The 15,520-nt window shown below is 47.6% G+C and overlaps 1 protein-coding gene across 8 annotated transcripts in view; it reads right to left on the reverse strand.

Moving 5' to 3' along the window:
• Window positions 1-8,859, reverse strand: part of ehbp1l1a (EH domain binding protein 1-like 1a) — a 59,088-nt gene extending 50,229 nt beyond the window's left edge. For all 8 annotated transcript variants that reach the window (XM_079257647.1, XM_079257646.1, XM_079257645.1 and 5 more), the window contains exon 1: window positions 8,577-8,859. In XM_079257647.1, coding sequence (XP_079113773.1) covers window positions 8,577-8,680 — 104 coding nt within the window. In that variant the 5' untranslated portion in view covers window positions 8,681-8,859. The remainder of the gene's footprint in view (window positions 1-8,576) is intronic.
• Between the last annotated feature and the right edge of the window lie 6,661 nt (window positions 8,860-15,520).

Below are 15,520 nucleotides of genomic sequence, written 5' to 3' on the forward strand. Positions count from 1 at the left end.
TTCTAACTGGAGGAGGATGACTTCTACGTCTTCTAACTGGAGGAAGATGACTTCTACATCTTCTAACTGGAGGAAGATGACTTCTACGTCTTCTAACTGGAGGAAGATGACTTCTACGTCTTCTAACTGGTGGAAGATGACTTCTACGTCTTCTAACTGGAGGAGGATGACTTCTACGTCTTCTAACTGGAGGAAGATGACTTCTACATCTTCTAACTGGAGGAAGATGACTTCTACGTCTTCTAACTGGAGGAAGATGACTTCTACATCTTCTAACTGGAGGAGGATGACTTCTACGTCTTCTAACTGGAGGAGGATGACTTCTACGTCTTCTAACTGGAGGAAGATGACTTCTACGTCTTCTAACTGGAGGAGGATGACTTCTACGTCTTCTAACTGGAGGAAGATGACTTCTACGTCTTCTAACTGGAGGAGGATGACTTCTACGTCTTCTAACTGGAGGAGGATGACTTCTACGTCTTCTAACTGGAGGAAGAAGACTTCTACATCTTCCAACTGGAGGAGGATGACTTCTACGTCTTCCAACTGGAGGAGGATGACTTCTACGTCTTCCAACTGGAGGAGGATGACTTCTACGTCTTCTAACTGGAGGAGGATGACTTCTACGTCTTCTAACTGGAGGAGGATGACTTCTGCGTCTTCTAACTGGAGGAGGATGACTTCTACGTCTTCTAACTGGAGGAAGAAGACTTCTACATCTTCCAACTGGAGGAGGATGACTTCTACGTCTTCCAACTGGAGGAGGATGACTTCTACGTCTTCCAACTGGAGGAGGATGACTTCTACGTCTTCTAACTGGAGGAGGATGACTTCTACGTCTTCTAACTGGAGGAGGATGACTTCTACGTCTTCTAACTGGAGGAGGATGACTTCTACGTCAGGTTAGGTCAGGTCTACTTCTTCAGGTACCAGTTACAACATCATTTTAATGCACATATTATCACTAGAAATCATGACAGACCACCTTTAGTCAACATGTTTAGAGACGCTTGCGAGGGGATATCTAACCAGAAAGCATGTTTCTAAGACGGAACATAAAATGTCTACGATGTACATTCAGCTCAGATGTGAGACGGTTGGGTTAACATCTGTAAAACCACAGTAACCACTGAAGGGATTTCACCTGGAAGAACACAACGTGTTTCTCACATTAAGGTACTTCATAGTAAAAATGTTCAACATGCTAAATGTTGGAGGAAATGTGGTACCTCTGCTGGCATCTTCATATCTTCTGGGAATGGCCCAAAATCCCCCCCTACTGCACAGATGTGGTCAAGATGTTCAACTGATGGCTGCGACACAACTGGAGAAGAGTTTCTGTGAATTTTACTTTCATGATTTACCAGATAGACTGAAGAAACTGGACCAGTACCAGTACCTTCAAATACTACAGGAAGCCTGTAAGAAGGCCACCACATGGAACGGCTACAAGAAGAACCTCCAACAACGTCACAATGGAAGGAAACAATACGTCATGGAGTGAATAACCTTCTTCCTCACACACTCTTAGAAAAGTGTGAAAACCTTTGGAAGAAACACGTCCACAGCGTAGCAGAGATAAAACGTAGCTGAGACAGATGGAAATCCCAGCGTAGACTGGTCCGGTCCGGCCTAGAATGTGATTTTTCTAGAGACTAATATATAAACAAATTCTACCTGTCTACCAGCAAAACCTGCAAACATCGCAGAATTCAGCCATTTAAACACAGGGACACACAACCAGTTTATGCAGAACGACGTCTTCCGTCCAGATGTGTGATCCATGCCTCGCCCCGTCCAGATGTTTGGAACCATCGTGAGGCTGGACTGTCGCCACATTTTCCTTAAATGTCCCTTCACGCGCTCCGTAGTTTCCAGACCAGTCAGCGAAGCGTCCCGCCGACAGATCAGGCAGCTCCTCCTCTGCATCGCCGTTTCCGGACAACCCGCCTGGTCCGTGGCGGTTCCTGATCTGTCCCGCTTCCCGTCTCCCCGCCCAAGCAGATGGCCGTCCTTCCTGACCCCGACTGGCCGATTGATCCTTCCGGTCCTCAGACGTCCCGACCGGTTTCTGTCCAGCTCAGCTCGGATCGAGTTTCCTTCTCTTCCAGGCGGGAATCTGTGACTGGACGTTTTAAACCTCTGCTGCAGCACTGGTGCACGGTGGCGTAGTGGTCAGCACCGGGGCCACCGGCCAGAAGGCTGCTGGTTAGATCCAGCGGGGGGGGCGCTCACATGCACATTCTCCCCGTATATGTGTGGGTTCTCTCTGGGTTCTCCGGCTTCCTCCCACCGCCTGAAGCTGTTAACTGGTTAGGTTAACTGGTTAGGTTAACTGGTTAGGTGAACTGGTCAGGTTAATTGGTCAGGTTAACTGGTTACCATGAATCGTGAGCGTGAATGGCTGTATGTCTCTGTGTGGTCCTGCGGTGGACTGGTGACCTCCAGGTGCAGCCGACCGTCGACCGGACTGCGGGGAATGACACCAGCGACTCCAATCGGACCAATCGGTAGGATAATTAATCAATGAGTAAAATAAATGAAACTGAATAAATAAATATATAAAATCCAAGATAAAATCTTTTAGAAGATTAAACCAGATGAATAAAAGTTGCAGGACTCTCCAGGAGCCGAATCGGATGCTTCAGTGCAACTTAAAGCCTAAAAACACCTAAAACAGCCTCTTGGTGAGGTTTCTCTGCTGCAGGAAGTCAGAATCAGACAGAAATAAGAGTGGAAACCACATGTGAAGCAGCTGTGACTGGTTTCACCACGTTTCCAGCGTTGCACCATCAGTTCAGACTGTTGTGTAAAACTGGACTCAGACTGGTGCTGCTCTTACGGTAATTCAGACTTTTAGTTGTGAGAAATGTCAGGTAACTTTATCTTTCGGTTGTTTCCATGGAAACCTTGGCTTCAATCTGAGTCTTTCTGAAAGAAACAACAGAAAACGTTCCTTTGAGACGGCGTCTTTACAACCTGCTCCACATTTCCACGTCTCACTTCATAAACTAGCTCTGCGACGCTGGCGTGCGCTCGCTGCAGCCCAGAACGAGCTGCTGGAACACGCTCCAAACCCTGGGAAGGACCTGAAAGCACCAACAAGTCGATGCCCGTCAGAGCGCGTGATAGAGCTGTGACGACGCTACGAGCCACCAAACAAGCCGGGAGCGGAGACGCAGGCGGACCGCAGCGTGCAACATCAAATATTAACCCCGTATAACCCAGCTTCAGGACAGGCAAGGAGCCGTTTCAGATCTGCTGAATCCTGAGACAAATAATCAGTAAAGTGGAGCTAAAGAAGAACCTTGCAGCTCCGCCAGCGTGGAGGAATCCGTTGTTATGGCAACGCAACAGGAACTGATCCGACCAGCCAATCACAGCTGGCGCCTTTAGTTTCACTTTTCTCTACCGGACCCAGAAACGGTAAAACACGCAGAACGAGTCGCAGAACGAGTCGCAGAACGAGTCGCAGGACGACACGCAGAATGACACGCAGAATGACACGCAGAACGAGTCGCAGAACGAGTCGCAGGACGACACGCAGAACAACACGCAGAACGACACGCAGAACGAGTCGCAGAACGAGTCGCAGAACGAGTCGCAGAACGAGTCGCAGGACGACACGCAGAACAACACGCAGAATGACACGCAGAACGACACGCAGAATGACACGCAGAATGACACGCAGAACGAGTCGCAGAACGAGTCGCAGAACGAGTCGCAGGACGACACGCAGAACAACACGCAGAATGACACGCAGAACGACACGCAGAATGACACGCAGAATGACACGCAGAACGAGTCGCAGAACGAGTCGCAGGACGACACGCAGAACACGCAGAATGACACGCAGAACGAGTCGCAGAACGAGTCGCAGGACGACACGCAGAACAACACGCAGAATGACACGCAGAACGAGTCGCAGAACGAGTCGCAGAACGACACGCAGAATGACACGCAGAACGAGTCGCAGAACGAGTCGCAGAACGACACGCAGAACGACACGCAGAATGACACGCAGAACGAGTCGCAGAACGAGTCGCAGAACGACACCCAGAACGACACGCAGAACGACACCCAGAACGACACGCAGAACGACACGCAGAACGAGTCACTGAACGAGTCGCAGAACGAGTCGCAGAACAAGCCGCAGAACGAGTCGCAGAACGACACGCAGAACGACACCCAGAACGACACGCAGAACGAGTCGCAGAACGAGTCGCAGAACAAGCCGCAGAACGAGTCGCAGAACGACACCCAGAACGACACGCAGAACGACACGCAGAACGAGTCGCAGAACGAGTCGCAGAACGACACGCAGAACGAGTCGCAGAACGAGTCGCAGAACGACACCCAGAACGACACGCAGAACGAGTCGCAGAACGAGTCGCAGAACAAGCCGCAGAACGAGTCGCAGAACGAGTCGCAGAACGAGTCGCAGAACGAGCCGCAGAACGAGTCGCAGAACGACACGCAGAACGACACGCAGAACGACACGCGGAACGAGTCGCAGAACGACACGCAGAACGAGTCGCAGAACGACATGCAGAACGAGTCGCAGAACAAGCCGCAGAACGAGTCGCAGAACGACACCCAGAACGACACGCAGAACGAGTCGCAGAACAACACGCAGAACGACACGCAGAACGAGTCGCAGAACAAGCCGCAGAACGAGTCGCAGAACGAGTCGCAGAACGACACGCAGAACGACACGCAAAATGACATGCAGAACGAGTCGCAGAACAACACGCAGAACGACACGCAGAACGACACCCAGAACGACACGCAGAACGAGTCACAGAACGAGCCGCAGAACAAGCCGCAGAACGACACGCAGAACGACATGCAGAACAACACGCAGAACGACACGCAGAACGAGTCGCAGAACAAGCCGCAGAACGAGTCGCAGAACGAGTCGCAGAACGACACCCAGAACGACACGCAAAATGACATGCAGAACGACACCCAGAACGACACGCAGAACGAGTCACAGAACGAGCCGCAGAACAAGCCGCAGAACGACACGCAGAACGAGTCGCAGAACAACACGCAGAACGACACGCAGAACGAGTCGCAGAACAAGCCGCAGAACGAGTCGCAGAACGAGTCGCAGAACGACACCCAGAACGACACGCAAAATGACATGCAGAACGAGTCGCAGAACAACACGCAGAACGACACGCATAACGAGCCGCAGAACGAGTCGCAGAACGACACGCAGAACGACACCCAGAACGACACGCAGAACGAGTCACAGAACGAGCCGGAGAACAAGCCGCAGAACGACACGCAGAACGACATGCAGAACAACACGCAGAACGACACGCAGAACGAGTCGCAGAACAAGCCGCAGAACGAGTCGCAGAACGACACGCAGAACGACACGCAGAACGAGTCACAGAACGAGTCGCAGAACGACACCCAGAACGACACGCAAAATGACATGCAGAACGAGTCGCAGAACAACACGCAGAACGACACGCATAACGAGTCGCAGAACGAGCCGCAGAACGAGTCGCAGAACGACACGCAGAACGACACCCAGAACGACACGCAGAACGACACGCAGAACGACACGCAGAACGAGTCACAGAACGAGTCGCAGAACAAGCCGCAGAACGACACGCAGAACGACACGCAGAACGACACGCAGAACGACACGCAGAACGAGTCGCAGAACGACACCCAGAACGACACGCAAAATGACATGCAGAACGAGTCGCAGAACAACACGCAGAACGACACGCATAACGAGTCGCAGAACGAGCCGCAGAACGAGTCGCAGAACGACACGCAGAACGACACCCAGAACGACACGCAGAACGACACGCAGAACGAGTCACAGAACGAGTCGCAGAACAAGCCGCAGAACGACACGCAGAACGACACGCAGAACGACACGCAGAACGACACGCAGAACGAGTCGCAGAACGACACCCAGAACGACACGCAAAATGACATGCAGAACGAGTCGCAGAACAACACGCAGAACGACACGCATAACGAGTCGCAGAACGAGCCGCAGAACGAGTCGCAGAACGACACGCAGAACGACACCCAGAACGACACGCAGAACGAGTCACAGAACGAGTCGCAGAACAAGCCGCAGAACGACACGCAGAACGACATGCAGAACGACATGCAGAACAACACGCAGAACGACACGCAGAACGAGTCGCAGAACAAGCCGCAGAACGAGTCGCAGAACGACACGCAGAACGAGTCACAGAACGAGTCGCAGAACGACACCCAGAACGACACGCAAAATGACATGCAGAACGAGTCGCAGAACAACACGCAGAACGACACGCATAACGAGTCGCAGAACGAGCCGCAGAACGAGTCGCAGAACGAGTCGCAGAACGACACGCAGAACGACACCCAGAACGACACGCAGAACGACACGCAGAACGACACGCAGAATGACACGCAGAACGAGTCACAGAACGAGTCGCAGAACAAGCCGCAGAACGACACGCAGAACGACACGCAGAACGACACGCAGAACGAGTCGCAGAACAAGCCGCAGAACGAGTCGCAGAATGACACGCAGAACGACACACAGAACGAGTCACAGAACGAGTCGCAGAACAAGCCGCAGAACGACACGCAGAACGAGTCGCAGAACGACACGCAGAACAAGCCGCAGAACGAGTCGCAGAACGACACGCAGAACGAGTCGCAGAACGACACGCAGAACGAGTCGCAGAACTTCTCGCACTGCGACGGTTCACTTTGAACGTGAAGATCATCGTCAGTTTGGCTGCAGAGACAACATGCAGGGAAACCAACTGGTCCAGAAGTCTCCCGGTACACCGAGACAAACTGCTGGCTGAGCTCCGTCTGCCAGGAAGAGAGGAGGCAGAAAAACCTGAAGGATGGTGACCAGACCAGGCCTGACCAGACCAGAGCAGACCAGTCTGGACCGGACCAGGTCAGACAAGACCAGAGTAGACCAGCCCGGACCAGGTCAGACAAGACCAGAGTAGACCAGCCCGGACCAGGTCAGACAAGACCAGAGTAGACCAGCCCGGACCAGGTCAGACCAGACCAGAGTAGACCAGCCCGGACCAGGTCAGACCAGACCAGAGTAGACCAGCCCGGACCAGGTCAGACAAGACCAGAGTAGACCAGCCCGGACCAGGTCAGACCAGACCAGAGTAGACCAGCCCGGACCAGGTCAGACCAGACCAGAGTAGACCAGCCCGGACCAGGTCAGACAAGACCAGAGTAGACCAGCCCGGACCAGGTCAGACAAGACCAGAGTAGACCAGCCCGGACCAGGTCAGACCAGACCAGAGTAGACCAGCCCGGACCAGGTCAGACCAGACCAGAGTAGACCAGCCCGGACCAGGTCAGACAAGACCAGAGTAGACCAGCCCGGACCAGGTCAGACAAGACCAGAGTAGACCAGCCCGGACCAGGTCAGACCAGACCAGAGTAGACCAGCCCGGACCAGGTCAGACCAGACCAGAGTAGACCAGACCAGACCGGATCAAGCCAAATCCCGGGTGTGGCCCCTGGGTGTGGCCCCTGGGTTTGGCCCCCCGGGTGTGGCCCCCAGGCCACATGTTGGTCAGAACATCTGCTCCCATCCAGACCCCGTCTGCCAGGGAAGACGTCTCCATGCCGGACCACGTCCAGCGTTCGTCAGACGTTCGTCAGAAAAGTGGAATCGTTTCCTGTTTCCATCCAACAAACTAAATGTCGGAATTTAACCTGATGAGGAAACTAGTCCAGTCAGACTAAACTAACCTGATTACCATCAGCAACTAGTCCACATGTTTGGTTTAAAAGTCTGAATCAGAGGAAGGTTTCTGCCGATTTAAAGCCTGGAAACACCTGGAAGCTCCACATCCAGCATGTCCTGTTTAGTTTAAACGTCTCATTGATCGGGAGGACATTTGAATTTATTTGTCATCTTGTGAGACCAGAAGTGATGGTTTCATACCGATCTCTGGATCCTGAATCCTGGAACTAAATCATACAGAGGGGGAATCAATATTATCTTCTGTTATGATTAAACCTGTATTTACAGCCTCAGATCAGCTTCATTTCTGATAATGTAACCAGGACCAGGAGGACGCGTGTTCTTATGCTACAGTATGATAAATTAGTCCAGTATGGGATTCATTTGTGATTATTTCAGGCCAGATGTCGAGCTGATGGAGTAAACAGTGAAGTTCAGCTGCTGACAATCTGAAAACAGTTTTATTTCTCCAGGAAGGGATGAAGATGCAACAACCGCTGAGCTGCAGAAACACAAACCAAGGCGGAAGTGATGGGTGTGTTCTGTCAACATGTTGAGGCTTTTCTGGATCAAAACAAAAAGCCCCGAACTTTGCCGAACATTTTCACCTCTTCAGCTGTTTAACACGCCGATTTACCGGCAACCTCCTTTAAACTGGAACCAACTGGGACAAACTCCCAGTTTAACACGATAAACTGCAGTTTTTAGGTGTCAAAGATGAAATGTCACTTTTCCAGATGGAGCTCGGCGGCTCGAGCGATGTCCGCCAGCGACATCACGCGCGCCCTGGACGGGATCAATACGTGTGATAAACTTTACTCACCATTTATTAGAACATTCTACTGTCAGCTCTTGGAAAGTAGCAGCGAACTGGAACTTGGAGGCTCTCTTTCCGACCCGCTGGAACCGCTTCCACACCGAACTCATGGCTCGGTTTGGGTCACGCCTGTCCGGGATCCGGCGGTCCTGCAGCGACCGGTGTCACCACACACACACACACACACACACACACACACACACACACACACACGCCTCAGACCGGGCTCAGCTCGCATCAAGCTCGCGAGGACACCCCGGAAGGCTCGAGGCAGGTCTCCACCAGTAAAACCTGGTAGAACACAGTTAGTTAAGGAGGTGGAGGCAGAGGCGGTCAAGGCTTCTCCAGGACCAGGGGCGGTGCTGACCCCCCCCAAAACCCACCCACACGCAGGGAAAGTAAAAAGACCTCCGAGACACCCAGGAGGCCACACCTGGCTGTTCCCTACCCTTTAACCATGTAATGCCCTGCGCGTCGTGTCGTATACGATGCGGTTTCAGAGACATTTCGCTAAACGTTTTGGTAGAAACTTTACTCAAAGCACATCTAATACATGCGTTCTGCACACAATCTTGACACATAACACAGTAATAAACTGACAAAGAAAATTAAATTACTTCTGTTAATGATATTTTTCATGTTCTTTTGTTAATAAAATCAGATTTTGGATAAAAATATTTCTCTTGGGTTGGCTTTTTCTTGATTTCTTAAAAATCAACCTGTTATTGAACAAAATATTTGTGAAATTCTTTTTATTTTTATATATTTTTTGTATCTTTCCTACTCGTGTGCCGCTACATAAATTTGGTCCGTATCAAAGACGATCTCTGGGCAGAAGCATCACAAAGTCCAGGCGAACACCAGCGTTCGCACTGGGAACCAGAAGAGAGGTTTGAACAGAGCACGTGCAGCGAAAGGAGGAAGCGGTTCATGAAACATTTCAGAAAAGGGAATTAACTTTAAAACGGGTCTTTGTAGTTTTAAGCAGTGAAATATTTTACCCAGTGTGGAAACCAGAGCTCATCTGGTGGCAGTTCGACCTGTTAAAGTTTTAACCTGTAACTACTGACACATAGGAATGAGCTGATCACATCATGCTCACACATGAATGAATGGAAATGGATCAAACTGAGGCAGTGTGCGTATTGCTTTGCATCAAGAGACACGGTGCTATTTCACAGCTGGGTGTGACCAACTCTCAAACGGCTGGATAGTTATCTGTCTAACTCACATTCCCTTCGTCTTGTAGAGACTTGCTGACTACCTCTGGCTTCTCTGCCAACACCTAGTTTATCTATGTAACCAAATGTCCAGATATGCTCGCTGTGTAACGTCTTCCTTAGTTAGATTCTGTCCCACCAACCAGCAGCCTACAGCGCTTTACCAGCATTAGTGTGTAAACCAATATGGAGTCAGATGCAGCGGGCGCTTCAGGAACTCAGACGCTGGATAAAAGATCAGAGTGAGAGTTCATCAGCATCTTTCTCTTTGCAGTTTGGACACATCCTGCATGTTTGCAGGGAGAAGGACCAGAGCTCTGCAACTGCACACACACTTCTTATTGTAACCTGATTGTAAGAATAAGTCTTTAATTTTACATGATCATTCTCCTCATTATTCCTTAATGATGCAGCGTTACTGCTGCCAACTTCTGTCCAAACATGGAGGTGAACTCTGAACCCAACAACCACCTCCTGCTGGATGAAACTACTCAACAACATCGTGAGGGAGCAGAAACGAGCCTTTAGACCCCAAAACAGAAGGATGCCATGTGATGGGCGGCAGACAGGAAGCAAATTACTGCTAAAAAATCCATCATGTTTCACGATTTTCAGACAACACGTGTTTAAAATGACACGTCTAGTTAGCAAATCAAATTTCACCCCGATGGAGTTCAGACTTTCCCCAGTGGGATAAATCCCAGTTTGTCTTCTGACTTTATTTTCACCAAATCCAGCTGTTCCTGCGAGGAGAGACGTCTGCAGGGAGGGATGGACGGACCAGTTGATCAGGATCACAATCAGGACGTCTGTAGATGAGCAGCTCAGATTATTTCATTTAATCAAATAAAAAAACATGGAAATGATGACGTTTTGTTTTCTCATAGAGTTCAGTTAGAGGTGAAACGGGTTTTATTTACAAGTTTGGAGTCTGACTGGAAAAACGAGCCTGAACATTTAGTAAACTGGAGCTCCTGCTGGAGGAAACCAAGCGATGGTCTGACGCTGGGAGGATGGAACGGCACCAGGCAGACCACAGACACCACTGTTAAATCTGCTGCAGATCAGACATGGAAGCAAAGAAAGAGAAAGGACAGCAAATTCTGGAGCTTTGTTAACCTCTAAGCTGATCTGAGCATTAAGCAGCAGCATGAGAAGCCTGTTTGTGACCGGCTGCTCCCAGCTGGAACATCCAGCTCCCAGGTTCACAGGGAAACTTTGGCATGAGAGATTTAAGTGGCTTTTCCAACATAAGGCCTGAATTTCTCTCCTTTACAACAGATGAAGCAGCGTCCTTCAGAGGAGCTTTGTAGATTTGGGACTGAATGAAGAAATAAGCCGACAAGCTGAAGCTTCAGGAAGACCTGAAACGATCTCTCTAAAACACCACGACTGCGTTTAAAACTGAACCTGTTTTCGTTGAGCTTGTGAACAGGAAGCTCAGCGTTTTATTCCCAGCTGTTCGCTGTGACAGATTATAAATAGACTCTGAGCTGAAGTGGAAAAGTCCCTGATGGTCAGCCGAGACTCATGACGGGGATGTTTCTTCACAGCCTCAGAGGTAATTTCTGTTTTGCATTCGGCCCCTGATAACACGTCCTCAAAGCACTGATTACTGTTTGGCTCCACTAAGTATACGTCCTGAAATCTCCTCCATCCTCGCCACCATTATGTCCAACAAGTTGCTTTTAAACAAGGACTAAACATTTTATTATTCACAAATATGTAAACAATAATTGTCAGCGCTCTAACTTGCTGTGTTTTTATCTGAAGACAAAGCAAAAAGCAAGAAAACAGAGACATTTAAAACTAGAAGAGCAGTCTGAGAGCCAAGCTGCTCAGCCGACATTCATCTTATCCGGATACACGTTTAGATTCCCTGGTTATCAGAACGTACCGTTAGAATATGAAAAACAATATTAGAATAGTTAATATTTAATAAAAAGCTGGCAACCTTGTTCCAGTTCTTTGCTTTCATTCTTCTATCAACAGAAAAACAAACATCAGTAGCTTCATGTCAGCAGACTGGAAGTAAAGAGCAGAAACGCCGAGATTCAGCTGTTCTGTCAACAAAAAGCTTTTTTTTTCATCTTGTGAATGAAGGTTTTTAAATAAAATAAAATATAACCAGCGGCTCAGATGCTGCAAAAAGAACAGAGCTACGTTTTCTTAACAGTTGACATTAAACCGGATTCACCGAATCCGAGACGACGGCTGTCTCATGTCAGGGATCTGCCAGCCTTCTTTCATTTACGTAATATAGCCAAAATTAGGGACATTCTGTCTCAGAGTGATGCAGAAAAACTGGTTCATGCTTTTGTTACTTCGAGACTAGATTACTGTAACTCTCTATTACTGGGCTGTCCTAAATATGCCCTGAAAAGCCTTCAGCTGATCCAGAATTCTGCAGCCAGAGTCCTGACCAGAACCAGCAGGAGAGATCATATTTCTCCAGTTTTAGCCTCTCTTCATTGGCTGCCTGTTGAATCTAGAATAGAATTTAAAATCCTTCTCCTTACATATAAAGCCCTCCACAACTAGGCACCACTATATATCAAAGACCTCATAGTTCCTTATATACCAAGCAGAGTACTTCGTTCGCAGACTGCAGGCTTACTTGTGGTTCCTAGAGTCTCAAAGAGCCGAGCAGGAGGCAGAGCCTTTGGTTATCAGGCCCCTCTCTTATGGAATAAGCTCCCAGTTAGTGTTAGGGAAGCAGACACCCTCCCCACCTTTAAGACTAGGCTGAAGACTTATCTTTTTGATAAGTCCTATAACTAGGGATGGTTAGCATCCCTTAGTTATGCTGCTATAGGTTTAGACTGCTGAGGGACATTTCCTGATACACTGAGCTTCTTTATTTTTCTCTTTATCTCTTTCTTTTACCCCCCCATAACAGTGTTGCATCATTAACATGTATGTCTCCTGTCTCAGCAGGTCTCCCTGGCCGGGAGTAGCAGTTCCTGTTGTCTGTTGTCTTTCTGTCCTCTTCCCCCCCACACAGCAGAGGCAGATGGCTGCCTGTCCTGAGCCGGGTTCTGCCGGAGGTTTCCTTCCTGTTAAAAGGGAGTTTTTTTCCTTCCCACTGTTGCCAGTGTGCTTGCTCAGGATGGGAGATTGAGTTGGACTCAACTCAATCTGTTGGTTTCCTTATTTAGGCTGTTATGAATTGGCTTTCATTATATTTTCCCCTCTGTCTGTAAAGCGTCTTGAGATGGCATTGCCGTGATTTGACGCTATATAAATAAAGTTGAATTGAATTGAAATTGAATTGAATTGAAGGGATGGCGAGATGGGAAGGAAGAAGATGGGAAGAGAAATGGACAGATTTAGTTCTGCAGAAAGAAAAAACAACAAATGCAGAAGTTCCAGAAACAGATGGACATGGAAGCAACTCGGTGCATCCGGTCACGTCGACCTGGTGAAGATGACTCGCTGAATGGGGTGTCAGAGACTTCAGCATGGCGACGTTGCTGCTTGCTCCACATTCAGAAGGTGGAAACATGAAATCATGGATCCATCCTGCCTGGATCAAGACCTCCGGCTGGTGTCTGCTCCTCGAGATCTACTTTTTTATTGAATGTATACATACACATGCATGTACACGCACATCTACACACAGATATATAGACCTATACATACATAGAATGTATATTTAGCGATTATGTTCCATAATTAAACAGATGCTGGTCGTAATGTTTGTTTTTAATTCATTAATGCCATTTAGTGTCCATGTATGATTTAGTCAATGATTCCACATTCCTCTGTAAAAGTCTCTTTTTGATTGCATAAGTCTGAGCTTTATGTAAAAATAAAACTATTTCCAGGTGCATGCCTTGTACAATACCGTGTTTATTTATACTGAACATCTACTATGCTGTAAGTTTTAGATGCAACCGTACCAACGCACCAGAATCAAACGGTGGAATTCCCTCTTCTGCGTGTCATTCAGCTCTGCAGAGGTCTGGTAACGATTCAGCTGTGCTGGAGAAGGAATCGGGCAATAATGGGGAATTCTTTCTCGGTCCACTTTCGGCACAAAGCTCAAATCACCTCCAACATGGCAGTGAGTTGACTGTACTCTAACGGCCTCCACAGACTGCATGAAGACAGACCATCAACCCATCAGGACCCGTGGCATAACTGGTATGATAATTAATTCCATATTTGGTGAACTTAACTGAACTTTTCAACTTCAGACATTAAGATCTTTAGATAAAAGAATGTACATCAAACACTTCTTCTGTTTTTTAGTCTATAAACCAGCAGAGCAGTAAACAACCTCAACCAACGTCTCTGGTGAAGGTCTTTCCATGGAGTAACTCAGACGAGAGTAATCAGATCCCTGCAGCATCATGTCCCACATTTCCATCTATGACCTTTGTAAATATAGCTGGGCTTACTTCACCAGCTGTGATCTGTCAGTCAGAGAGCCAGTTGGGGTGGAAGGAGGCAGAGAGATATGGGTCAGAGAGCAGCCATGATGCAGCCATCTGTCATTCAGTCACATGGTGACTTCAAACCTTTTACAAGAGACACATCTTTATCATGTTTGTAAAAACTTTAAAGTTAAAAAATTGTCTAATTTTCTTAACGTTGGATGAGCTGGTGCTGAGTTAGTTACGGCTGATGACAGCATTCACGATGAGTAAAATTAATCATCTAATTTTCTTCTATAAATTTTATTATATATTTTTTTTTCATATAAAAGTCCTAATTTTATATACATTAAATACATTAGGGGTTTAATGATAAGTGTGTAGGTATTCAAATCTTTTGATACAGAATGGAGGTGCACCGAGATCCTACACAGCTTTCTCCATTGCAGACATTATGGCCAGAGGACATTATAGCTAGAGGACATTATAGCTAGAGGACATTATAGCTAGAAGATATTATAGCTAGAAGACATTATAGCTAGAGGACATTATAGCTAAAATACATTATAGCTAGAGGACATTATAGCTAAAATACATTATAGCTAGAGGACATTATAGCTAAAATACATTATAGCTAGAGGACATTGTAGCTAAGATACATTATAGCTAGAGGACATTGTAGCAAGAGGACATTATAGCTAGAGGGCATTATAGCTAGAAGACATTATAGCTAGAGGACATTATAGCTAGAGGGCATTATAGCTAAAAGACATTATAGCTAGAGGACATTATGGCTAGAGGACATTATAACTAGAAGACATTATGACTAGAAGACATTATAGCTAGAGGACATTATAGCTAGAAGACATTATAGCTAGAGGACATTATAGCTAGAGGACATTATAGCTAGAAGACATTATAGCTAGAGGACATTATAGCTAGAGGGCATTATAGCTAAAAGACATTATAGCTAGAGGACATTGTAGCGAGAGGACATTATAGCTAGAGGGCATTATAGCTAGAGGACATTATAGCTAAAATACATTATAGCTAGAGGACATTGTAGCAAGAGGACATTATAGCTAGAGGGTATTATAGCTAGAAGACATTATAGCTAGAGGACATTATAGCTAGAGGGCATTATAGCTAAAAGACATTATAGCTAGAGGACATTATAGCTAGAGGACATTATAGCTAGAAGACATTATGACTAGAAGACATTATAGCTAGAGGACATTATAGCTAGAAGACATTATAGCTAGAGGACATTATAGCTAGAGGACATTATAGCTAGAAGACATTATAGCTAGAGGACATTATAGCTAGAGGGCATTATAGCTAAAAGACATTA

Source organism: Telmatherina bonti (assembly GCF_933228915.1).
Source record: "Telmatherina bonti genome assembly, chromosome: 18".
NCBI classification, from domain to species: Eukaryota; Metazoa; Chordata; class Actinopteri; order Atheriniformes; family Telmatherinidae; genus Telmatherina; species Telmatherina bonti.